The sequence below is a fragment of the Mercurialis annua genome, linkage group LG6 (genome assembly GCF_937616625.2).
Source record: "Mercurialis annua linkage group LG6, ddMerAnnu1.2, whole genome shotgun sequence".
NCBI classification, from domain to species: Eukaryota; Viridiplantae; Streptophyta; class Magnoliopsida; order Malpighiales; family Euphorbiaceae; genus Mercurialis; species Mercurialis annua.
This window is the reverse complement of record NC_065575.1, coordinates 11,240,249-11,266,537: the sequence shown is the minus strand read 5'-3', so window position 1 is coordinate 11,266,537 and position 26,289 is coordinate 11,240,249. Positions and strand designations below refer to the sequence as shown.

The following is a 26,289-nucleotide window of genomic DNA, read 5'->3' as shown; positions in this document are numbered from 1 at the left end:
GTCATTGAGGGCCCATATTCACGTTTTCAGTTCTACTCCTTTGTCTGGCAGAAGGGGTGAAATTTTCCCTCAGGATCTTCAGGGTTTCGTCTTGGTTGTCATTCGTTCGTTTGGTCTCATTAGCCAATCTGTCCAGATTTGCCTAAATGGTTTCCAGAACTTTCTTCATGATCTCGTCATAGATCTCTTGTGCTGCCATGCCTGGCGTTTGTCCTCCTTCAGTTTCCAGATTAGGGAAAACAATGGGATTGCTTGCTCTAACTGGGTTGGTTTGGTATTGGGGTGTGGAGGAGGAAGCTCCTCCAAATTTACTTCCTCCGGTGGCGCTGGGAATTCCGTCTTCGGTAACGTTAATTACCTCCGGAGTGTGCTGATGGGTCGTGGGATCCATCGGTTGCTTGTCTTTCAGGTTTGTCCCGTCAGAAGTCATCTTCGTCAATGAATTTGTCTTTGAGTTCAGAAAAAGCGTTATAGTTTGAATATTTTGAGACGCCAATTGATGGAGTCTGCCTTCTTATCTGGTGAATTAACCTGCAAAATAGAGTAGACAGCTAACCAGACGGTGGTTGTCCGATTAACTCTTCGATGCTAAAGTCAGTATTGAGTTTTGAGCAGCGTTTTGAGTATGTGAATGTAATTATGTGTCTAGGCATACCTTATGCTCCTTTTATAATAGAGAATTGCATACCTAGCAGAGTTATAGTAGGAAAGTGAATCCTACTTTGTAGGGTTTGACGCTGATTAGGAGTGTCCTTCCTTATCCAGACAAGAGTCCTATTTAGGAATGTCTTCCTAAATAGTCCCGTCTTCCTTATTTGGAGTTATCTTCCTAAGTTGGAATTTGTATCTAATTAGAAAAGATTCTTCGAGATCATATAGTAGATCCGGTCTGCTATCCGAATCTCGGGATTGACGCGTTTTGTCTGAGTACTCAGGGATTCGGTCTTCACCTTGCTATAGTGAAGTAGAGGCGGATCCTATGGATTCGGCCATTGGATTATCTTGATTCAGCCCTACGAGCGCGAGCCTGAGGTCGTCTGAGAATAGATCTCCTGTGACTCGGTTCCATTGTAAGTAGAATGGGATTCGGTATCCATCAATAATAATAAATTTAATTTAAGTCATAAGATATTTTCTAATCTAACAAAAAGTGTATTAATATTAATTATAAATAGAACACAATGATAATATAATAAAATGACATATAAAATATTTTTTAGTCCAACAAAAATTCTAACTAATTGTTTTCAAACTAAACTCTAACTAATTTAATATTGACCATAAATTTAATATATGTTAATATAATTATAACAAATATAATTAATATAGTATTACAAATATTATTATTTTAAATATATTATAAATAATCAATATAATAATAGTTTTAATCCAGCTCATACACATTTCCTATTCTCACAAAACTATTACTAATTTGATATTAATTATACATAAATACATCATAATAGTTATAATAGATTTTAAATAACTATTGCCATTAAATAATTTTAATAATTAATAAACTAAAATATTATATTTACTTAAAAAAAAATTATATTATTTATAAATAAAATAGATTAATATAATTATAATGAACTTAATAAACATTTTAATTGATGAAACACGTTACGAGCCATGTGCGTAGCACATAATGCTAAACTAGTTTTTTAAAAATCACGTGTCAACCTTCAAATCCTAATCCTACTAAAAAAAATAAGTGTTTATAATGATTATGTTCTACCATATATACAAGACTAATTTTAAAATTAATATTTCCTTTTTTTTTGAAATGATCTTTCCTATTATATATTAACCATTAGTTTGTTCTTCCTTTTATATCTGTGTATGATTACGTCCTACCATATTTACAAGATTAATTACCAAAATTGAACCTTTCATTTATATATTAACCATAGTTTTGTCATTCTTTTTATATCCGTATGCATTATATCCTATCATATATATATATATAATTAATTATCAAAATTTAACTTTTTTTTATTAAATTAATCATATATTTATCCTTCTTTTTATATCGTGATACAAGACTAGTTACTAATGAGCTTTTATCTCAAATGGTATAAAAGCTGGACAACTTTATGATAGATTCACGCTCTCCCTTTTCAATTATAAAAAATCAATACCAAACTGGTCTTTCTTTTTATGTATTGACCATAAATTGCTTATCCTTTTGAAAAAAATTTTAGGTAGACCGAGTCTATCACGTCATCTGTAGACTAAACCACTCATAATGCAACACCTCATTAAAATAATGGCAATATCGTAATAATTGTGTAGTAAATGCAATCAAATCTTAATGGTGATATTACGATATTGCCATCATTTTAATAAAGTGTTATATTATGAGTGGCTTAGTTTACGGATGACATGGTAGACTCGGTCTACCTAAGAATTTCTCTATCCTTTTGTATCAGTGTTTGTATGATTATACTTCTATCATATAATACACTAATTATAAATTATTATTCTTTTTATGATAGTAAAGGTGATGCAATTTTTAAATTTTGAGATAAATTATATACAGTTTCTCAATTAAATTATAATTAGTCACTTATTTTAAAGTTCAATTTTAATTAAAATTTAATCTTATGAATATTAATTTTAAAATAATTTCAATTCTTAAATTATCCGGAATTAAAATTGTAAACCGAAACCGGTAGGTTGGAAGCAAAGGCGATTCTTCGACTAGCTTTTAACATAGAGCGAAACCTTACACTTTTCAAGCCGTGCCATAAGACGAAACTGAAATAAAGCAATGGACTTGTAACTTGCATCTCCATGAGGCTGATGCTGCTATGTGGACCTTGACCAGCTTATAAAAGCAATGAACTTGCAGCTGAGATAAACCATAGAGGTGGTGCTGCTATGGAGAGCTTCATAATTTATCTTTCGTGCTCTGTTGTATGTTCGTTCTTTCTTTCGTTTCTGATAAAATTCCTGAGGAGAGTATGGTGGACTCCGATTCGGATACAGTCTATGTTGAGGTCACAAGGAATCGACGGTCCTTCGTACAAATTCATCCATGGTAATTCCATAGAGATAGCAGACATGGAAAGAAATGCCTCGAGCAATCCTACCGAATTGTCACACCATTTGTTGTTCCCTACTGTGTTGCCACACATCTATTCATGGACCAAGCTTTACGGTACTCATTCATATTCTTACTTGCATTTGTCTTCTTTTCGATTTTTCTTTTGTGAAGCTTTCTTTTCTCAAAAATTTGAACTTCAAAATGTGTAAGTTCACGATCCATGTTTTTCTATTTCAGTATTTTTGTTTTCGTACAATCTATATCATAGATTGTTATGAAATCTACGCGCGAAGTGGAATGATTGAAACAATAATAGTTTGCGAAAGAATTAAAAGATTTTATAGAATATACTATGAACAAGAATAATAAACAAAATAGAAAAGATGTAAAATCAATCACAAGCAAAAATACAAAAAATTAACGAGGTTTAACAATTGCTTACGTATATCAAATCAAAGGCTGCATAAAATCTAGAGTTAATAGTGTTTATATAATAAAATCTTCAATCTTGATATATTGTTGTAACTGCATTTTGTTTACAATTGCAGGGAAGAATTTTCTGATTTGGCGTGGTCATCAAGCTCACTTGGTGACGACAGAAAGTAGCATGATAACGGAGATTTTTAACAATAGAGCTGGAATATTTCCGAAAAAAGATCGCGACGATTATTTAAAGAAGCTTTTGGGGGATGGACTTGTTACAGTTGCTATAGGAGAAAAGTGGTTTAAGCAGCGTAAATTATCCAATCAAGCTTTCCATGCGGATTCTTTGAAAGTAATTAATTAATACTTATAAAATTTTGCTGATTAACTAACATTCTAACGATTAATTATTCATTTAAAATGTAAGAATACTAAAATTGTTCTGTTCATATGTAGGGAATGATTCCTGGGATGATTACAAGTGTGGAGATTATGCTTGAAAGATGGAAAAATCAGAGTAGCAATGAGGTTGAAGTACACGAAGAGTTCAAGATTTTAACTTCAGAAATTATTTCCAGGACTGCTTTTGGAAGCAGCTATATGGAAGGCCAACACATTTTCGACATGCTATCGCGCTATGCTGTCATTATTTCAAAAAACAAGCATCGAGTCAGAATTCCTGGAATAAGGTACATAAAATCCAACTACGCCCGTATGCATTTTGGCCCGATGAATCTCATTTGAAATTAAATTAAAGATTAGTAACCAAAATGATAGCTTTCGTAATCAAAAACGAAAAATAAAAATATGTAATCTATTATTTTGAAATTTAGGGAAATCCAGTGACTACAGAGTTTAATACCTCTTATATGTACTATTGCATTGCATCAATTCTGAAACTTAGCTTGTATTATTTTTTCCATATGCTTTACTACTTCTTAATTGATACATCTATATACTGTTTTGGTATAGCAATCTTGTGAAGACACAGGATGACATTAAAACAGAGAAGTTAGGACAAGAGATATATAAATCGTTTATAAATATGACGAAGAAACGAGAAGCTGTCGACAGTTTTGGAAGTGATTATCTCGGATTACTGCTCAAGGCGCATCACGAAACTGATATGGCAAAAAAGATATCATTAGATGACTTGATTGATGAGTGTAAGACCTTCTATGTTGGTGGACAAGAAACAACCACAAACTTACTCACCTGGATTATTCTTCTTCTAGCTACTCACCAAGATTGGCAGGATAAAGCCAGAGACGAGATCCTTGAAATCTTTGGCCGAAAAACTCCGTTTGCTGACGGGCTAACAAGATTGAAAACGGTAAGTGTTTTAGTTATAAACAAATTAAGCAGTTGTTTGTCAGGATATCAGAAAGTCTTCTAACTATTATTTCTGCTTTTGATTGTGCATCAAAGTCAAGAGACTTATGCCCGGTTAAACTTTATTGTGATTCCTCTAAAAAAATATTATTGCGATTACTAACTACATGTTTTTTACGCAGTTTTTTCTTTTATATCTAGCAATCCAATTTTTTTTTCAAAAGAGGATCCTTCGGAGGTCACTATTACAATTCTGATGGATTATTTACTTATGTGGCAATAGAAAAATCCGACGGCCTCACACAAGCGATAATTTGTTTGAATTCATCGAGTAACCTCTGTTTGTTGGAAAAATGAAAACTGCTTATCAGAATGTAAAAAAAAAATGATGGTAACCGAGTTATAAAAACCTATAGCTCAATAATCGAAAAAATATTTAACCTTACTTATGCAATTGAATTCCAGGATTAAGATCAAATCTATATTTTTCTATGCAGGTGAGCATGATTATCAATGAAACTCTACGGCTATATCCTCCGGGCGTGACTCTCGTAAGAAAGGTGAAAAAGCAAGTCAGACTGGGGAAGTTAATTCTGCCAGAAAACATTTTAATGGAAATTCCTGTTCTGGCAATTCACCATAATCCTGAAATATGGGGAGAAGATGCTCACCAATTCAAACCAGAGAGATTTGCAGAAGGCATAGCCAAAGCTACAAACAACAATGCAGCTGCCTTTCTTCCATTTGCTTTAGGAGCTCGCAATTGCGTCGGTTCGAATTTCGCAATTATAGAGACTAAGATTGCATTGTCCATGATTTTGCAGCGCTACAGCTTTTCACTCTCACCAAATTATATGCACTCACCTTATGTTCTACTCACCCTGAGCCCGAAATATGGATTACCAATTATGTTGCAGAAGTTATAGATCAGCATCATAATAAGTTGTTCAATGATATATGAATTCAATTAGTTTGTTTTCAATAAAAAAAACTTGCAGATCTGTGTCGATTTCTTGCATAGCACTTCTTACCCGGGCCACATCATCTAGTTAACTTTTGGGCTTATTAGGTGTTTACCTAAAATAAGAAAATAATAGGAAATATTATTTGGGCTTTTTATATAAAATACAGGATTTGGACTAAATTTTACTTTTATACGGCCCAATCCATATCTTTACTTTTCACACCATCAATTTTATGAAACCTAACTTTTTTTTTGATTTCTTTCTTTTTTACCGTTTTCTTCTTTTCCTTCTCAATTGGCGGTTTCTTCATTCTTCTCCGCCATTTTCGCTTCTCTTCTCCACGATTTTGCTGTATGTTATCTCCATTACTGCACGATTCCTCTTGCTTCTCTCATTTTCATCTCTATTTCATCATTATCTCAACCGTTCTTACTTATAGAACAATAAATTCTTTTGAGTTGTGAAAAAAAATTCACGATTTCTACTCCTTCGCTTCCGCCGTTTCGCCTCCGCCCTTTCGCCTCCATCGTTCCGCTTTTATCTCGCCGCGCCATCTTTCTTTTATTTTTTTAATTTTATATCTGAATTTTTTTGTTTTCTTTTTTATTTTCAGATCTGTAATTTGTTTATTTTTTACTATTGATTCACCATTAAACATGTATAAAGAGTATTTTTAAAGAATCTAATACTTATTTCATGTTATATAGAATAATTTTGTGATTTTATATTATAAAATTCTGTTATTTCTGCATTTTTTTGTGTTTTGTTGTATTTCTGCGTTTTTTTTATTCTGCAGAACGATTTGTTGATGATGATTGATTGCTGAATTATTGTAATGTTACAGTGTTATTAATTTTATGTTGACTTTATGTTGATATTATGTTGATATCTACTGATTCTTTTTATTTTAACATTGACAAATAAGATAATATTGTCTATGAAATAAATTTTCGTTGGATGAAATGTATCATAACCGTCTTTGTCGAAATTTAGTTAGGTATGAGAGGTGGAACACAAAACAATTATACAAGTGATTTTGAAGAAACTGTGCAGCTGTAAAGAGAATTGAGGAAAAAATATATTTTGAAATAAATTTCTTTAATTTGTGAACTGTTGTGTTGGTGTATATTTAATATATTTTTATTTTTATATATAAGAATAATTTTATTTTTTCATTTGAATTATTGTCGTCGTTATCAACATAATATCAACAATTAATGCTAATTTAGTCAAGATGTTTGTAAAATGAGAACATCGATTAATTTAAGCCAAAAACAATCAACATATTATCAAAAACATGTCAACAACTCATCAATACAACAATTTAAGACTAACTTTACTTTTCTTTTAATGATGAAAAATCAACATGTTATCAACAACATATCAACATAAAATTGAAAATCAAAAAAAGTTAAAATACTTATCAACATTATGTCAACAATAAATCAACAACGAATCAACAATTAATGCTAATTTAGTCAAGATGTTTGTAAAATGAGAACATTGATTGATTTAAGTCAGAAACAATCAACATATTATCAAAAACATATCAATAGTTTATTAATACATCAATTTAAGACTAGATTTATTTTTCTTTCAATGATTGAAAAATCAACATGTTATCAACAGTATATCAACAACATGTCAACATAAAATTGAAAATCAAAAAAAGTTGAAATACATATCAACATAATGTCAACAATAAATCAACAACGAATCAACATAAGGAATAAAATAAAACATAATTTTTTGAAAAATTGTGACAATCGATAAAATATCAACAAGAAATCAACAACATGTCAACATAATAATGCAAACATATAAATATCTAGTCTCGATTAAATTTTATTTTATTTAATTTATTTCGCTGACAAAGTTATCTAATTTGCCATTTTTTTTAAAAAAAATAAAATTTTCCAATGTTAAAATCAAGGAAATACCAACTGATTATCAACACAAAATCAACAACAAATCAACAACACTGTAATATTATAATAATTCAACAATCAACCATCATCAAAAAATCGAGCTGCAGAATAAATAAACACAGAAATACAACCAAACACAAAAACAAAATGCAGAAATAACAAAAAATTATTCCATATAACCATAATTTTATATTACATAACATGAAATTAACATTATATTCTTGAAATATAATCTATATACATGTTTAATGGTGAAAAAACAGTAAAACAATTGTAGATCTGAAAAAAAAAAAGAAGAAGAATGAATAAATTGTAGATCTGAAATCAAATAGATGACACGGCGAGCAGAGGAGATGATGGCGTTGGCGAAGATGACAACGGAAACGATGATGAGAACGATGACGGAGGAGCGGAGGAATAGAGGACGGCGAAGCGGAAGACGACGGAGAGGAAGAGAGAGGAAGATGAGCTGAGAGGAAGAGAGATGAGGAGAGAGAAAATAAATGAAATAATGATGATTGTGCTATTAGGGTTGAATATATAAGATCCGTATAAAAGTTATAATCAGCTCCGTGTATGGTAGTTTAGTAAGTGAAAAATATGACATGTATAAAAGTAAACAATTAGCCAATATAGGTTGTTTGTGTAAAAAACCCATATTACTTCAGTGTGGAAAAGATATTAAAAATACCTCATGATTTTTGTCTAATTATTTTTATACTCTCCGTGTCAAAATATTCAGAATTTTACTCTCATATAACTGACAGCCTCTCTCCTCTCTCCTCTCTCCTCTCTCCCTTCTCTCTCTCTCTCTAGTTCTCTTTTCTCCATTTTTGTTCTCTCCTTCTTCATTATTTCTCTGCCATCGCTCCGCCATCGCCTTCGTCATCGCTCCGCCATCGCCTCCGTCGTCGTTCCACTATTATTTGAGATTTAAATTATCGATTCTGTAATTTTTATGGTTTATTTTAACTTACAGACCTAACAAATATCGATCTTGCAATTTTTCAGTTTTCAGATCTAAAAATCTGTAGAAAAAAACGATTTTCATCTGAAAAAAATAATTTTCTGCAAAAAAAAAAGATTTTTCTGTGGAAAAACAGTGTCTGATTATCATATCATTATCACTACATTATCATGTTGTTATCATAATACTGCAGAAAATAAAAAAAATTCTATGAAAAATAATGTTTGATTATCATATTGCTATCATAACATTATCATGACATACTTTGTCATAACACTATATTATCATAATATTATCATGGCGTACTTTATCATAACAGTATATTATCATAACATTATCATGACCTACTTTATCATAATAATATATTATCATAACATTATCATAACATTATCATAACGTATTTTATCATAACATTTTATTATACCTTATCATATTATTATCAAACGGTATCATATTATTATCATCAAATTTATCATACTATTATCATAACATTATTTATCTTTTATCATAACTATATCATACTATTATCATAATATTATCATGACATACTTTTATCATAACTATATCATAATTTTTTATCATAAACTTATCATAACATTATCACAATATACTTTATCATAACAGTATCAAAAAATATTATCATAACATTATCATGACGTACTTTATCATAACTATATCATAACTTTATCATACTATTATCATAATCTTATCATATTATTATCATAATTTTATCCTATTATGATATTGATATGATAACGTTAATGGTATAGATATGCTAACGTTAGTGATACCAAAATGATAATCAAGCACTTTTCTTAATAAAAAATCGTTTTCGCTGCAGTGTTATGATAATGATATGATAACGTCATAGTGATAACGATATGATAATCAGACGCTGTTTTTTGTAAAAAAATCGTTATTTCTGCAGAAAATTATTTTTTTCATCATAAAATTGTTATTTATGCAGATTTTTTAGATCTAAAACAGAAAAATTTGAAGAACAATTTTTTCAGATCTGAGCGTTAAAATAACTCGTAATAATCACCACGAGTTAAAAAAAATTTAATATAGAAGAGCGGCGGATTTGCGGCGAAGCGACTGCAGATCGGTGAAGGATTGACGAGCGACGAAAAATAAAGATAGAGAAGAAAAAGAGAAAAAAAAAAGAAGAAGAAAAAGAAAAGAAGAAGAAGAAGAAGAAGAAGAAGAAGAAGAAGAAGAAGAAGAAGAGGAGCAGTAACTGCTCTGAGAGTATAAAAATAAATTATAAAAGAGAGGGAGTAAAAACTTAAATAAATTAGGTAGTTATATTAAAAAAAGCCACGTCAGAGTAAAAACAGAAATAAAAGAAAAACGGGAAGTATTTTTCATATCTTTTTTTTGGTGAGGTAATCTTTACAATTATTTTCAAAAATGGAGTGTTTTTCCTAATTTTCTCTTAACTTTTAAGTATAGTTTAAAATTGGCAAAAGTTATAAAAAAACCCTCATAATTTCCTCAAAAGTTCACATAAGCTCTTAAATTAATTTTGGACACAATTAAGTCCTTTTTGTTTCAAAATATAACAAATAAACTCTTTTGTCCAACACAATAAGAAACACTAGTTGATTGCTGACATGTCTCTCTTAACAATATAAAACAAAGATTCAAAAGATAGTCTTAATGTTTAAATTATTTAACAAAAATTTGAAGGGTTAAGTGTCCAAAAAGTAAACTAAAAGGGCTTAAATACTTTTTCCAGAAATATTAGAGACATATTTGCACAATTTGAAAACATTGAGGGTTTAAAAGACCTAGAAAAAACTTAAAGGCCCTATGCGTTCTTTTGAATAATTTAAATGATCTTTTTATACCTTTTGCTAAATACATGTTAAATTCTTATTAATTATAAAATATTATAAAGCTAAGCCTCAAGTTAGAAGCTACTAATGTTAATGTCGAGGTGGCCATGGGCCGGGTCACCCTGTGAACCGGCCCAGAACCGGCCCGATCAAATCCGGCCCAGAACCGATCAAATTCGAAATCGGATTAAAATCGGCCCAAAACCGTACAGGGAGGTTTCGGGCCGGTTCTAAATTTGTTGAACCGTGAACCGGCGGTTTCAAATCGAAACCGGCAGTTCAAGGGTCGAACCCATTGATAAAAATATATATTATATATTTAAAATATATATTACATATTTAAAATATATATTATATCTTTATTATATAATATATTTAATTTTACAATAAAATATATGTTATATGCGTTTTAGTTTAATTTTTGGTTAATTTTTTAATTTATTTTAACAAAATCTTTATTTTCTTGTAATGCTATTTCCGTGAGTTATTTTATTGTTATTTTATATATTTTTAGTAATTAAATTTTAATTTTAATTTTTTTAAGCCGTCCTAATCCGGAACCGGAACTAGAACCGTCCGGTTTCGAACCGTCATGGAACCGTCTTTTAGGCGGTTCCAGACCGGTTACACTTTTTTTTTAAATCGTAAACCGGCAGTTTCGAACCGGAACCGCTGGGTTATGAACCGCGACTACCTCTATTTTAATGATATGTTTTAATGTAAAGATGCCAACTCAATCCTTTTTATATTCTTTATTTGAAAGACAACTAATTAATTTTGAGAAATTTATATCTCTTCGTTTTCTGTCAAACTATTTACAGATATACTATCATATCTTTTTTGTAAGTGTACATTTTTTTCAAAAACTTTGGTTTACAATATTCGCAATAGAGTTTGCCAACTTCACACATGTTTTATTTAATGTCATCTTATACTGCACTCATTTCTATCTATTTTTACAAATTAATTATGTGTATTAATTCTATAATTTCTATAATTTTAAAGATCTCAACTTCAGCTAATTTTTTAAATTATTAAATATGTCATTTATTTATTATAAATTATTAATACATTTTTTAATCCAATGCAGGGTATATATTTAGAAAAGCGAGATCTAAATCGTCCAAATACATCGCATATTAAAATTACAAAAAACATAAAAAACAAATTGAAACTCTATATCGATCCACGAAAAAATAACGAAACAACAATAGAAATTAAAAGACATGTGATTTATATAGTCGACTTATGCTAACCTTCTTCTCTTCTCTCTTTGGTCACCACTTTTTTTGTTTGTTTTAGGTGTCCGATTCGATTACACCTCGAGTGATGTGTCAGATACATGCTACACGGATAATATTCTTATGTGTCAGAGAATCTCTTGTGGTGCCCTCAAGATTGTGGCGTACGTCTGCTGGCTGAGTAAAGGAAACTCGGCCAACTCTCTGGTATGGTATCAAGTATTTGATATCTCGAATGAGCTGACAGCAGATGCGTTTCACAGGTTCCAAATTACTGATGAGTTTATGAACTCCAAGTTAGTCATATGTCGAGATCCCAGAGTTATCTACATCATAACTAGTTTACCTAGTTTATCGTTTCACTTAGTGATATTATTTTATTTCAGCGAAACTGTTTCGCCCCTAATATGTGTTACCACTACGTTATCAATGAACAAAGATTTTGCCTTTCAAAAAAGAAAAAAAATATAAATAGTAAAATGATTTAGTGTGGTTGTCAAAATAGATTAGAATATCTATTTTTCAAAGATATAAGTTAAGCTAATTATTTTTTCTAATATATTTATCTTCTAAGGACATATTTACTAGAAATATTTGGTTATTCTCCATTAATTTTGTGCTTCTATTAATGATTAGTGGATGACTCGATTCTTTTACCTATGGATATGCCAAACCACGTAAATCTCTTATGTTATTTATTAATTTTGCTATATTATTATTTGATAATCAAATTCATAATTAAACACGTACGGAATAATTTTGATTCCGCTGGGTGTACCAATCCGGTCACGAACCGTTCACGAAAATTGATATCAAAACTTCAATAGTGGTATCAATGTTACAACAATTTTTAGTTTAATTGATTAGATATTAAGTTTCATTGATCAAGAAATTCATAGGTGTACCAAATAACAACAATTTTTTCATCGTATTACAAGAAAGAAAGAAGCTCCTAAACTCAAACTCTTCTTCGTATCTTAGCAATTTTATTTTTTCCAAAATACTTTATTTGATCCGCTTCATAATATGTCTTACAATGTCTGAAGATTGATCTGAAGGCCTTTTTGTGGGTACAATCCAATAGCTAGAGTAGGTGAGTGAACATAATTTGATGACAAACTAAAACTGTAACGCTGCAGGATCATGCAGAGAGCAATCTTTGTTTCTGCTAGGGCAAAGTTCATGCCCACACAATTTCTTGGTCCTAAACCAAAGGGAACAAAAGCAGTAATATTATTCTTCGTAGCTTTAGCTATACCTTCGGCGAATCTTTCGGGTTTGAAGAGGTGAGCATCTTCTCCCCAAATTTGAGGATCTTGATGCATAACTAAAGGCGGAATAAATAAGTCCAATGTAGCTGGTGCTAGTAGCTTCCCCAATCTGCTTCCCTTTTTAACTTCCCTTATTAGATTAGTAATAGGAGGGTATAACCTTAAAGTTTCGTTGACAATCATAGTCATCTAATGGAAAGAAAATAAATATAGAGTGAATTTAACATCTAACATTATATATAACTCCTAACGTAATAAGATTTTAACTAAAATTTAAAACTCGAATCCCAAATGTAAAGTAGCGAACCTACATGAATTCGAGCTCGAGCCAGATTCAAAGAAAAAAGATCAAATGTTCTGGTCCGGACCAATCGGACTAGTTCCATACCATTGAACAACTCTAATGCAAATCACAAAAATTAAAACAGAAGTACTTACAATCTTTAATCTTGTGAGATCATCTGAAGTAGGATTTTGTTGGCCTAATAAGCCAATAACCTCCTGCCTTGCTTTTTGTTGCCAATCGGAGTGAATGGCTAGAAGAAACATACACCAAGTGAGTAAACTAGAGGTAGTCTCATGTCCAGCAATGTAAAATGTTTTGCATTCATCAATTATGTCTTGTATTGTTATTTTTTTTGTTTTATCAGTTTCCTTGTAAGCTTTCATGAGTACTCCAAAATAATCACTTCCACTGCTTTTAACTTCACTCTCTTCTCTCTTCTTTATCATCGCTAAAACCGAGTCTCGAATCCCTTGCTCCAGTTTTTCTGATTCAATCTCGTCTCTCGTTTTCCAAAATTTTCTATCAAAAATTGAAACATTATTATTAGAAGTTTCTTTTCTTAGCACAAATACGATCCATTAATTTTGCGGTGGAGAACTTACTCTAATACGCGAATTCCAACTCGATAATTGTTTCTGTTGAGGATAAGAGTGAGTCTCCCTAGCATGTCAAAAATCTGCTGCCCCTCTATATAGCTGCTTCCAAAGGCAGTCCTAGAAATAATTTCGGATGTTAATAACTTGAATTCTTGGTACACCTCTATCTCTTTGTCTGCTTCATTCTGTCTCCATCTCTTCAGCATTATCTCCACATTTAAGATCATTGCTGGAATCATACCCTGTTTGTTCATTTAATTAGAACATCTTCATCATCTAAATTAGTTTTTTTTATAGGTTAAAAAAGCCTTAATAGTACTACATTTTTGTCATATAATTCAATTTGGTATTCAAAAAATTAACTTATATCAAAACGACGGCTAAAATTTTATTTTTATTCAGGTGATTGTCACTTTTCTATATGATATGACATGCCGATGAAAGTTATTCTTAAAATAAGCTACCACGTCGGTCAGAGCATGTTAATCACCATATGATATATATTTTTTTTATAACAAATCACCATATGGTAAGACGTAATATCTTATATAACAATATACTTTTATTTTTCGAATATGTAATTATGTCAACGATTGCAGCAATTATATTAATTAGTTTCGGTTCGGTTAAATATTAGCAAATCTTATGTAGAAGGAGAAAAGATGTTACTTTTAAGCTATCGCCATGAAATGCGTGATTGGCAAGTTTACGCTGTCGATGCCATTTTTCTCCTTGTGTAGTTCCAAGTCCATCCCCAAACATATGTTTAACATAAGATTCAAACTCTGGCTTTTGATATGCTTCATCTTTATTGCAGAGTGCCTCTTTGATCAGATTAGGTTCAGTGACGAACAACTGAGGGCGAGTACCGATCCAACTCACATAGTTTTTCCCTGAAACAAAATTGAAATATGCAACCAATTACTTAGATTAGTGATGATCATATATTGCTTGATTTTTTGAATTGATTGAGATATTTGATTAGTTTAGAAGACTTTTAGCATTATTAATGCCGCCAGAAAAAATATTTATAATAATTGATGACATTTAATATTTGGATAACCCAACTAATGTTTTTCAGAATTGGATTGTTACCCACTCATTTTAATCGAATTTTGCCTTACGTAGTTGCCTATCCTTTTCCTCGTTTGGAAGCTTTTCATGTCGTCTTACACATTATAAGAAAAATGCAAACATTTTATTTTTATTTATTGGGGAGAAGGAGCGCTTATAGGAGGATTTGCACCCACAAATTAACAGTTTGTTGTCCAACGCTTAACCGTTTGAACTATAACTCATTGGTAAAATGACAAACACGTAATAATCAAACGGCAAACTATATGTACAAAATTTGATTTGAAATGAGCAGATAGATACCCTTCTATTTCAAAAAAAAATATTAGTTGGATTATTAAGCTATTACGAATAAAACTTTAGTGCATAATAATTATAACTTTATTTTAACTCAAAATAAGAGGTCGAATTGTCGTCTATTCGTACGTGTTCTTGACCTTACAACCAAAAAATTTAGTTTTATAATTCGTTCTGGAATTACAATTTGAATTCAAATAGCGCAAAAAGAAAAAAAAATTACCATGCAGCTTGGTCCATAAATAAATGTCAGGCTGAACTCTACGTAGTATTTGATGTGACGATAGTTCAGTAGAACTGCGCAAGGCTTCGTCTCTCAGTTTCACTAAATCCCTTGAGTTTCCATAAATGAATCTGTACGAAGGGCCTCTAATTCCCTGTGACCTTAGTGCACTCTGTATTCTGATTGGATTCAACCATACATCATATAAAAATTTGACGAGAAAAGTGAATGCCAAGCATGAAAATACCCAACTCCAAATCAAAACAATCATAATTTCTGTTTTTATTTATACGGTTAGAAGAAAGCATTTATATGCAAAGCCAATGGAATCTCCGAGTTAGAAAGATTAGTGTTGTTTTCTATTTTGGGTTTATGTGACATTTGCTTATCATGAAATTGAAATGTATAAACCTTTTGTTCATTTATGCACTATAACAACATATAGATACAATTAGGGACCAAATTACTAGCCACTAAACAATTTTGGAAAGTTTAGATATTTACTTAAAATAAGAAAATAATAAGATGTTTTACCTAAATTAGAAAAAGTCACTAATATTCTGTTTTTAATAAAGGATCAGAAAAACCCCTCAACTTGGCACAAAACATCAAATATGCCTAAACTCATGAAAAGGAATAAAAAAACTCCACTATTATGATAAATTAGCTCAACTACACCCCTTTTTCCATCTTTGCACTGCATTTGAAACATTCTTCATAAAAAAAATCGATAAAAAGCCTAAAATAGTTTTTATACCAACTATTTTTTTTTCCTTTTTATACAATTTTTTTATAAAACTTTAATTTCTATTCTAGTTCTATTTTTTCAACATTTTCTTTCATTATTTTCAATTTTTTTTTCACCATTGTATTTTTGCACTTGATAATTTATCGTATATTTAAATTTAAAGTTTTTTTATCTTTTGACCTTTTTTGACTTTTTTGGATTTTGATTTGTTTTGACTGTTGACGTTTTTTGTCAGTTTTGATATCAACATAATATCAGTACAATATCAACAACATTTAATAAATCAGGTAATATTAGTTTTAAATTTTTTTATACTAATTTTTGCGTTTTTATATTTTTTACCTTTACTTTTTGCTCATAATTAATCGACATTTTTTATTTATCATATATTTAATTTTAATTTTATTTTTCAGATATCAATATAAAATCAACACAAAATCAACTAAAATCAACATATAATAAACTAACTAATTAAAAAATTTATTTCTATTTTAACACTAAATGTTATTTTTTCAACGTCGTTTCAATGTAATTTTTTTATATTATTTAACGGACAATATTGCCATCTTCGTTAATGCTAAAATCAACCGAATATTAACATAAAATTAGTACAATATCAACATATAAGATCAACACTGTAACATTACAAGAATCCAATATCATTATTGTCTTCTCCACTAATGTTAAAATCATCAAAATATCAATTGAAAATTAACACAATATCAACACTGTAACATTATAGTTTTCAACATCATTATTTATCTTTTTCCTTAATGCTATCATATTAATATCTAGTGTCAGTTGGATTTTTATATTTTTTTATTTTTTCCGATTTTCTTCCCAATGGAGGAGCCCGAGCTTCTCCTCCTTTCATGGAAAAAAGGAACGTGATCATTCGAAATTCTTTAAAAATAGTATACGAATGACATTTTTAGTTAAAATATCGCATGGAAAATCTCACAGCCCGGTGGTCGGCATAACAATAATGACATTTGTCGATTTGCCACGGCGTGTTCTTCCTTCCATGGAAAGGAAGGAGCTGCTCTTGCTCCTTCCTTTCATGGAAGAAGGAGAGCTCCTTCTTCCATGAGGAGCACAACAATAAAAAAATTTTGTTTATTATTTTTAAAATTTAGTAGCGGGTTCTTAAATCGGAGAAGTACAATAGTAAGTTGAAATATTTTTAATAATTTAACTTTTTAATAAATGTTTTAAAAATAACTGTTATTAGGATTTATTTTAACATTTTTAAAGTTAAAGAACTGTTTGTATTTTGCAAATAAGAAAAATATGATATAACCCTTTCATTTAGTTGTTATCAAAGTTTTTATTCTTAAATTATTTAAATTGTCAATTGTACACTCAGTTGGGGTAGAGGTGAAACATGAAAACCCGAAATAGAGTACAAATGAAAAATTTCCTAGGTCGGATTGTAAATGCAAAAAAAAAAAAATTAAGGTAGAGGGTTTTTAAGTAATTAGGCTTAGTATTAACTCCTATAATTTAAGATAATTTTTTTTTAATGTGTACAATTTTGGCTAAATGAACAACTTAAAAAGAAATAGAGAGATTTATATATTTATCTAAAATTAAATAATAATTGGATTTTATACCTCAACATGAAAAATTTAAAGAAATTACATCACATTTTTTAAGATTTTTTATTTTTACCAAATGCCAAAATATTAATGATTCTACTCTAAAATATAAAACATGTGACCTAACAACTTTTTTTTTCTTTTTTTCTCTACTTTCACTTTTCTTTTCTTTATTTTTCTCTTTCTCTGCACTTTTTTTTCTGTCTCTCATTTTTCCTTTTAATGTCATCTTTGATCTTGGAATTTAATTTTTAATATTTACAATCAGTTCTGAATTATTATTTTTTCTTGCAATTTGATTTTTTTTCCTTTTCAGAATTAGATCTAAAAACTGGCAATAAAAAATTTATGCATCAAAAAATAGATATTCTTAATAATTTATGTTAATTTCAGCTTGCAATTAATTAAAAATTGATTATTTTAATTTCTGATTTAATAATATGCAAACAAAAAACTCTCTATAATTTTTTTTCATAATATAATTATAAAAGCAGCAATGATATTATCATCTCGCTATCATAATTTAAAAAAATCGCTAAAATGTGGAAGAACGGCGAATCGACGGCACAAAGAAGGCAGAGTAATGGCAGATCGTTGAAGGAACGGCGACGGCGTGATGAAGAAAAAAAAAATAAACGATGATGAAGAAGAAAATGGAGATGAAGAAGAAGAAAGAGAAAGAGGGAAAGAAAAAGAGAAAAAAAGATCTGAGAAAAAAGAGAGATTCACGTGTTAGAGTAAAAATAAAATACTTAAAGTAAACAATAATAAGAAATAAGTATTATTATAATAAAAAAAAAATTCGAGTAAAATATAAAAGTGCTAGAAAGATGAGAGAATTAGCTTTTTTTTTTATTGAGGTATAATCTACTATTATTTTAAAAAATAAAGTGTTTTTTTTTAATTTTCTCAAAGAACTATTATTATGGGCCTAATTTGGATGGTTAAGGCATCTGTAGTGCATTAAAAGGCCATAGGTTTGAACCACGCCTCCGTAACTAACAAATAAAAAAGGGCTTTTTAAATTCAGCCACTATTTTCTTTTATACGGCCCAACCCAATTCTTTACTTTACCTACCTCATTTTCTTACTTTGATAATTTGTACTTCAAATTCTTTTCTTTTATACGATTTTTCTTATTTCTCTCAATCATTCTTCTTCTCCACGATTTCTTTTGAGCTGTAAAAGAAAATTTTCACAATTTTTGCTCCTTCGCTTCCGTCGTTCCGCCTCCTCCGTTCCGCCGTTCTGCCTTCGTCGTTCCACCTTCGTCGTTCCGCCTTCGCCGTTTCGCCTCCATCGTTCCGCCTTCGCCGTTTCGCCTCCATCGTTCCGCCTTTGTCTCGCCGCGCCATCTTTCTTTTATCTTTTTAGTTTTAGATCTGAAATTTTTTGTTCTTTTTTTTTATTTTCAGATCTGTAATTTGTTTATCCTTTACTGTTGATTAACCATTAAACATGTATAAAGAGAGTCTTTAAAGAATCTAATACTTATTTCATGTTCTATAGAATAATTTTGTGATTTTATATAATAAAATTCTGTTATTTCTGCATTTTTTTTGTGTTTTGTTGTATTTCTGCGTTTTTTTTATTCTGCAGAACGATTTGTTGATGATGATTGATTGCTGAATTATTGTAATGTTACAGTGTTGTTGATTTTATGTTGATATTATGTTGATATCTACTGATTCTTTTTATTTTAACATTGACAAATAAGATAATATTGTTTGTGAAATAAACTTTCGTTTGATGAAATGAAACTGTATCATAACCGTCTTTGTCGAAATTTAGTTAGGTATGAGAGGTGGAACGCAAAACAATTATACAAGTGATTTTGAAGAAACTGTGCAGCTGCAAAGAGAATTGAGGAAAAAATATATTTTAAAATAGATTTTTTTAATTTGTGAACTGTTGTGTTGGTGTATATTTAATATATTTTTATTTTTATATGTAAGAATAATTTTATTTTTTCATTTGAATTATTGTTGTTTTTTCATATTATTTTGATTACTTACTCTGCTAATATCTTTATCTGATTCATTTATTTTAAACATTTTGTACCTTTTTTGTTCTTTAGTAGAATTACTACTATCATATTAACAAGTTATCAACATAATGTCAACATGATATCAACAATTAATGCTAATTTAGTCAAGATGTTTGTAAAATAAGAACATCGATTGATTTAAGTCAAAAACAATCAATATATTATCAAAAACATGTCAATAGCTCATCAATACAGCAATTTGAGACTAACTTTATTATTTTTAATGAGTGAAAATCAACATGTTATCAACAGTATATCAACAACATGTCAACATAAAATTGAAAATCAAAAAAAATTGAAATACTTATCAACATAATGTCAACATTAAATCAACAACGAATCAACAATTAATGCTAATTTAGTCAAGATGTTTGTAAAATGAGAACATTGATTGATTTAAGTCAAAAACAATCAACATATTATCAAAAACATATCAATAGCTCATTAATACATCAATTTAAGACTAAGTTTATTTTTCTTTCAATGATTGAAAAGTCAACATGTTATCAACAGTATATCAACAACATGTCAACATAAAATTGAAAATAAAAAAAAGTTGAAATACATATGAACATAATGTCAACAATAAATCAACAACGAATCAACATATGAAATAAAATAAAACATAATTTTTTGAAAAATTGTGACAATCGATAAAATATCAACAAAAAATCAACAACATGTCAACATGATAATGCTAACATATCCTTATCTAATCTCATTTAAATTTTGTTTTTTTTAGTTAGTTCACACACAAAATTATCTAATTTGCTAATTATTTTTTTTAGAATAAATTTTTTGAATGTTAAAATTAAGGAAATACCAACTGATTATCAACACAAAATCAACATAAAATCAACAACACTGTAATATTATAATATTTCAGCAATCAACCATCATCAATAAATCGAACTGCAGAATAAAAAACACAGAAATACAACCAAACACAAAAAAATGCAGAAATAACAAAAATTTATTCCATATAACCATAAATTTATATTACATAACATGAAATTAGCATTATATTCTTAAAATATAATCTCTATACATGTTTAATAGTGAAAAAACAGTAAAAAAATTGTAGATCTGAAAATAAAAAAGAAGAAGAAGAAGAACAATTAATAAATTATAGATCTGAAATCAAATAGATGACGACGATGAGCCGAGGAGATGATGGCGTTGACGAAGATGACAACGGAGATGATGATGAGAACGATGACGGAGGAGCGGAGGAACAGAGGACGGCTCAGCGGAAGACGGCGAACGGTAATAAAAGAGAGGAATAACTGAGAGGAAGAGAGAATTGAATGATGAGCAGAGAGAAAATTAATGAAATTATGATTTGTATGCTGTTAGAGTTTAATATATAGAGTCCGTATAAAAGTTATAATTCAGTCCGCACATGTTAGTTTAGAAAATCCAAACTTGCACCCGTATAAAAGTTATAAAGTGGGCAAAGTAGGTTGTTTGTGTAAAAAGCCCAATAAAAAATTGAGATTCTAAATAATCGATTATCATCTGTGATAAAAAAAATAAAAATGAAGGGAGTAATTTTTATTAAAAAAAATATATTTAGCCATCACATTACACATACGATAATATCATCAATTCGGACAATGCAAGAAATCTCGCAGACCAATCTTCTCGTCTTAATACTTAAAACCCAAACTCCGTAAGGACAAAACTATAACTTTTAGCTGTGCATAATTCCAATCAAAAACGACTCTTCCACTTTGTCATGTTCGTCTTTTACTGCAAATTTAAAAACAAAAGTCTGTAAACTGAACATGTTACGACAACAACGTCAATTTCATGATAAGGAACCGTCGCATAATCCCAAACACCGTCACTGCCTTGTCGATGAGAGCAATACCTTTGTCCATGACCTTGTTTCTGCCATCTTTTTCGGTTTGGTTCGGTTCTTGCTCACCCCTATTATATATCACTATTACTGAGAGGATTTAGTGTATAGATAAAAAGAAAATATGATAGTTTTGACTTCAAGTTGTGTATTTGCGTGCTTCGTATTGATATTTGTCGTCAAATTCTTATATGATGTATGGTTGAATCCAATCCGAATACAGAGTTCACTTAGGTCACAGGGAATTAGAGGCCCTGCTTACAGATTCTTTTATGGAAATTCACAAGAGTTAATGAATATGAGAAACGAAGCCTTGCGCAGTTCAGCAGAATTATCGTCCCATCAAATGCTACCTAGAGTGCAGCCTCACATTCATTTCTGGACCAGGCTATATGGTAATTCATTCTTTTCTTTCGCTCTTTTCGAATTATAATCACTATAAACTGTGTTAAATTTTTTGTGGTTCCCGAACATTACGCTGTTAAAAAAAAAAATTATCAACGTTTTATATTTAACATTTTGGAACCAGATTATTTTTTTTAGAAATGGAAAGTTACCTGCTCAATTTGTTTAAATTTTTGCTTATGTGGCTGATAACTTTGTTCTTTCATGTTCAGCTTTTTATGTCATCCGTATTAAAATGACAAACACTTGATAAATAAACAACAAAACTTGTATGAATAGAATTTGATCTGAAGTGAGCGGATAACTTTTTGTTTTTGAAAAATATTAGTTGAGTTACCTAAATGTTACAAATGAAACATTGATAACTACTATTATATTAAAAGTGTATAGTTCAGTAGCTGTAATTTTTATTAACCACTTTAAATTTGAGGGAAAACTGAAAAAATTGAAGTAATTTATTTGAGGCAAGAGATTTTAATTCTGTTACAATCACATAAATTAAAAATGAATTAGAGAATAAAAAGTTGATACATCTTGTGGCTGGGACTTTGTTTCTTCTAATCTATGTTGGTTGTTGCTTATACAATTGTATTTCAGGGAAGAACTATGTGAGTTGGATAGGTTCTCGTCCACAGCTGATAGTTACTGAACCGGATTTGGTTAAAGAGGCACTCTGCAATAAACATGAAATGTACCCAAAACCAAAGTTTGAATCTTATATGAAACAACTCTTTGGGGATGGACTTGTAACTACTAAAGGAGATAAATGGCATCGGCAGCGTAAACTGGCCAATCATGCATTTCATGGAGACAACTTAAAAGTAACATCTTCTTCTTCTTCTTGTAATAGTTCCTGCATGAGTATCAGCTAGTACTTATCCGAATCGAAATAACAGAGTTAAAAACTAATTAACATAATTGTTGCAACCGTATGATATTATATTCTAAAAACATATTGGTAAGTAAAATATTGCGTCTCATCATATGGTTATCAACATGTCGACTAACATGGTAGCATGTTTTCAGAATATATTTCACCCGCGGTCATTACAATGAAGAAAAGTGACAAAATATACAATAACCTAAACAAAAATTAAATTTTAGATACCATTTTGATAGGGAATAATGTTTTTGACACCAAATTATATTATATGACAAGATTGTAGTGCCATTAAGGCTTTTAAACTTATAGAGAAAGAAAAAAAACATATGTAGATGATTAATTTAATGAAGATGTTCTAAATAATTGAACAAACAGGGCATGATTCCAGCAATGATCTTAAATGTGGAGATAATGCTGGAGAGATGGAGACAGAACGCAACAGGCAATGACATTGATGTGTACAAAGAATTCAAGCTATTAACATCTGAAATTATTTCTAGGACTGCCTTTGGAAGCAGCTATTTGGAAGGGCAGCAGATTTTTGACATGTTAGGGAAGCTCACTCTTATCCTTCACAGAAATAGTTATCGAGTTAGAATTCGCGCAATAGAGTAAGTTTTACACTTCAAAATTAATGGATCATATTTGTGCTAGAATATGAAACTCATAGTAATAAGTTTGTAATTCTTGCAGAAAATTTTGGAAACCAAGAGATGACATTGAATCAGAAAAACTGGAGCAAGGGATCCGCGATTCGGTATTACAGATGATAAAAAAGAGAGAAGAAAGCGAAGTTGAAAGCTGTGGAAGTGATTATTTTGGAGTACTCATAAAAGCTTATAAGGAAACTGATAAAACCAAGAAAATAACAATACAAGACATAATTGATGAGTGCAAAACATTTTATATTGCGGGACATGAGACTACCTCTAGTTTACTCACTTGGTGTATGTTTCTTCTTGCAATTCATTCTGATTGGCAGCAAAAAGCAAGGCAGGAAGTCATTGAAGTATTAGGCCAACAAAAACCTACTTCAGATGAACTCACAAGATTAAAGATTGTAAGTACCATACTTTTCTTTGATTTTTTTGGTAGTTGGCCTCGAGCTGTTCAATCTATGAGGTACTCATTTTGAGCTGATATGGCGCAAATTGTTAGTTTACATTTAAAAAATATATCTTATGGTGTTACAACCTCATGACAGCTTCAAATGAGTCGTATATATTTGACAATTGTTTTAAAGATGATGGATCAAATTAGCATCATTTAAAGATTAGTATGTTTGGAAAAAAACGTAAAAATTGCAAATAGATAAATTCGTTTTGCCGTCTAATTATATCCGTTTTTTTCTAGATGAGCATGATTGTCAACGAAACTCTAAGGTTATATGCTCCGATTACCAATCTGATAAGGGAAGTTAAAAAGGGAAGCAAATTAGGCAAGCTATCAGCTCCTGCTAGAATGGACTTACTCGTTCCACCTTTAGCTATGCATCAAGATCCTGAGATTTGGGGAGATGATGCTCACCTCTTTAAACCAGAAAGATTTGCAGAAGGTGTAGCCAAAGCTACAAAGAATAACATTGCTGCTTTTGTTCCATTTGGTTTGGGACCAAGAAATTGTGTAGGCATGAACTTTGCCCTAGCAGAAACAAAAATTGCTCTCTCCATGATCCTACAGCGTTACAGCTTTACTTTGTCACCAAATTATGTCCACTCTCCTACTGTCCTTATTGGGCTGTGCCCGCAAAAAGGTCTACAAATCAATATTCAGGCATTGTAAGATTATGTTTGGCTTAAGTATTTGTAAGGCATGTTGTAATTTCCCTACAGGCATAATCTTGTCGTAGGACGATGTGATTCAATCTCGAAGTCCACGATTCAATTTCTCCATTCTCATTGTAATTATAAAAATGTTGCATGGAAACGATTCCTAATATATTCTTGAAATATGTATTTGCAGAATTTTTGTTTTGTATTTCTCATTACGTAGGTGCTTTTTTTTATAGAACAAAGAATCGATTCGCCTTCTCATGTTGGCACAAAGTATCTAAAACGTTGTTACTAGCTCAATCGTCAAACATTTAAGAACTTTTTTCAAACCGTATGATTTTCACCTCCTTCCAAGAAAAAGGTGAGACGCTTAATTGATCCTAACTAATCCTAAGTTCTCTAATTAAAATTCTAATCACCCCTAATTAATTAAAACTATAATTAACCCTAAAAATCTAATTAAACAACCACCTCCTTCCTTTAACAGGAGACAGACGACGAGTAACAACAGCTGCAACAAGAAATCATCGCTACCGATGATCAAGGAGGAGAGCTTGGTGCGCCGGCGGGGATGAATTGGTGCGGCGATGAAGTGTAGAGATGAAGTACAGAGATGAATTTGTGAGGCAGCGAGGATGAATTTTATAGGAACAAAGGATCAAATCACCCCCTCAACTTGGCACGAAATATCAAATGAGTCATTTTGGCCGGTTTTGGTACAAACTAACCCAAAAGTTGCGTTTTTGTCTCAAAAACCCCCCTCTGCCAGTCTCAGTTCGCGATTGACATACACGCAACCCATTTTATTAATTTTTTAATAGAAACCGTTGATCCTTAAATAGAAACCGTTTCTTACAAACCCAATTTCTTTCTTAACCCTAATTTTCTTTTCTCTTTGAAATCCCTAATTTCTGAAATCCCAAATTTATTTATTTTCTCTTCTCTCTTTGAAATTCCTTATCCCTCAGTTTTTCATAACCCTAATTTCTCTGTTACTACTTGTTGAACATGTCAACTGGGGCAACTTCTCGAGGATCTTCAAGTCGATCTAGTAGACGACGTTGCCTTCGACGTGAGCGCTCCAACCGGCCTGATTTTCATTACGAAGGAAGACCTCATTACTGTGATTGCGGGGTTTTTGTGAAGGCTCCGATTTGGGTATCTTGGACAAAAGATAACCCAGGAAGAAGATTTTATGGGTGCAAAAATGCTGAGCTGGGTTGTGGATACTTTGAATGGGTTGATGATGCGTATACTGCTCGATCGAAGCAATTGATTAATGAATTGTTGGATGAAGTTGATGATTTGGTTCTTGGGAATGGTTGTTTCAATAACCTGCAAGATAAAGGAGAGTTGGAGAATTTGGTGAAACTAGCTAGGGAAGAAGGGGATATTTATAAAAGGAGATTCTGGTGTGTAGGTGGTGCATTTGGAGTACTTGTAATGGTTGTAGGTCTTGTAATAGTTGCTGTCATTGGCAGT

The 26,289-nt window shown here is 30.7% G+C and overlaps 3 protein-coding genes across 3 annotated transcripts; 2 read left to right on the top strand and 1 right to left on the bottom strand.

Moving 5' to 3' along the window:
- Window positions 1–2,883: 2,883 nt before the first annotated feature.
- Window positions 2,884–5,730, top strand: LOC126687348 (cytochrome P450 CYP749A22-like). Its single transcript, XM_050381892.1, has 5 exons — window positions 2,884–3,163; window positions 3,598–3,824; window positions 3,929–4,161; window positions 4,445–4,805; window positions 5,302–5,730. The coding sequence occupies exons 1-5, from the start codon at window positions 2,884–2,886 to the stop codon at window positions 5,728–5,730; spliced, it is 1,530 nt and encodes a 509-aa protein (XP_050237849.1).
- A 6,930-nt stretch (window positions 5,731–12,660) lies between these two features.
- Window positions 12,661–15,868, bottom strand: LOC126687577 (cytochrome P450 CYP749A22-like). Its single transcript, XM_050382136.2, has 5 exons — window positions 15,494–15,868; window positions 14,569–14,792; window positions 13,906–14,141; window positions 13,456–13,822; window positions 12,661–13,206 (listed from the first exon to the last, which is right to left on the bottom strand). The coding sequence occupies exons 1-5, from the start codon at window positions 15,762–15,764 to the stop codon at window positions 12,778–12,780; spliced, it is 1,527 nt and encodes a 508-aa protein (XP_050238093.1). The 5' UTR covers window positions 15,765–15,868; the 3' UTR covers window positions 12,661–12,777.
- Window positions 15,869–21,719: 5,851 nt separating this feature from the next.
- On the top strand, window positions 21,720–24,922 carry LOC126687347 (cytochrome P450 CYP749A22-like). Its single transcript, XM_050381891.2, has 5 exons — window positions 21,720–22,142; window positions 22,750–22,973; window positions 23,411–23,646; window positions 23,729–24,095; window positions 24,389–24,922. The coding sequence occupies exons 1-5, from the start codon at window positions 21,872–21,874 to the stop codon at window positions 24,815–24,817; spliced, it is 1,527 nt and encodes a 508-aa protein (XP_050237848.1). The 5' UTR covers window positions 21,720–21,871; the 3' UTR covers window positions 24,818–24,922.
- Window positions 24,923–26,289: the final 1,367 nt, after the last annotated feature.

Coding starts and splice junctions, on each gene's coding strand:
- LOC126687348 (XM_050381892.1), top strand. CDS start 2,884: ATGGAGAGCTTCATAATTTATCTTTCGTGCTCTGTTGTATGTTCGTTC. Junction 3,825..3,928: donor TCCATGCGGATTCTTTGAAA/GTAATTAATTAA, acceptor GTTCATATGTAG/GGAATGATTCCTGGGATGAT. Junction 4,806..5,301: donor GGCTAACAAGATTGAAAACG/GTAAGTGTTTTA, acceptor TTTTCTATGCAG/GTGAGCATGATTATCAATGA.
- LOC126687347 (XM_050381891.2), top strand. CDS start 21,872: ATGATAGTTTTGACTTCAAGTTGTGTATTTGCGTGCTTCGTATTGATA. Junction 22,974..23,410: donor TTCATGGAGACAACTTAAAA/GTAACATCTTCT, acceptor TTGAACAAACAG/GGCATGATTCCAGCAATGAT. Junction 23,647..23,728: donor GTTAGAATTCGCGCAATAGA/GTAAGTTTTACA, acceptor TAATTCTTGCAG/AAAATTTTGGAAACCAAGAG.
- LOC126687577 (XM_050382136.2), bottom strand. CDS start 15,764: ATGATTGTTTTGATTTGGAGTTGGGTATTTTCATGCTTGGCATTCACT. Junction 14,142..14,568: donor TTCATGGCGATAGCTTAAAA/GTAACATCTTTT, acceptor ATGAACAAACAG/GGTATGATTCCAGCAATGAT. Junction 13,207..13,455: donor ATCTCACAAGATTAAAGATT/GTAAGTACTTCT, acceptor TCTTTCCATTAG/ATGACTATGATTGTCAACGA.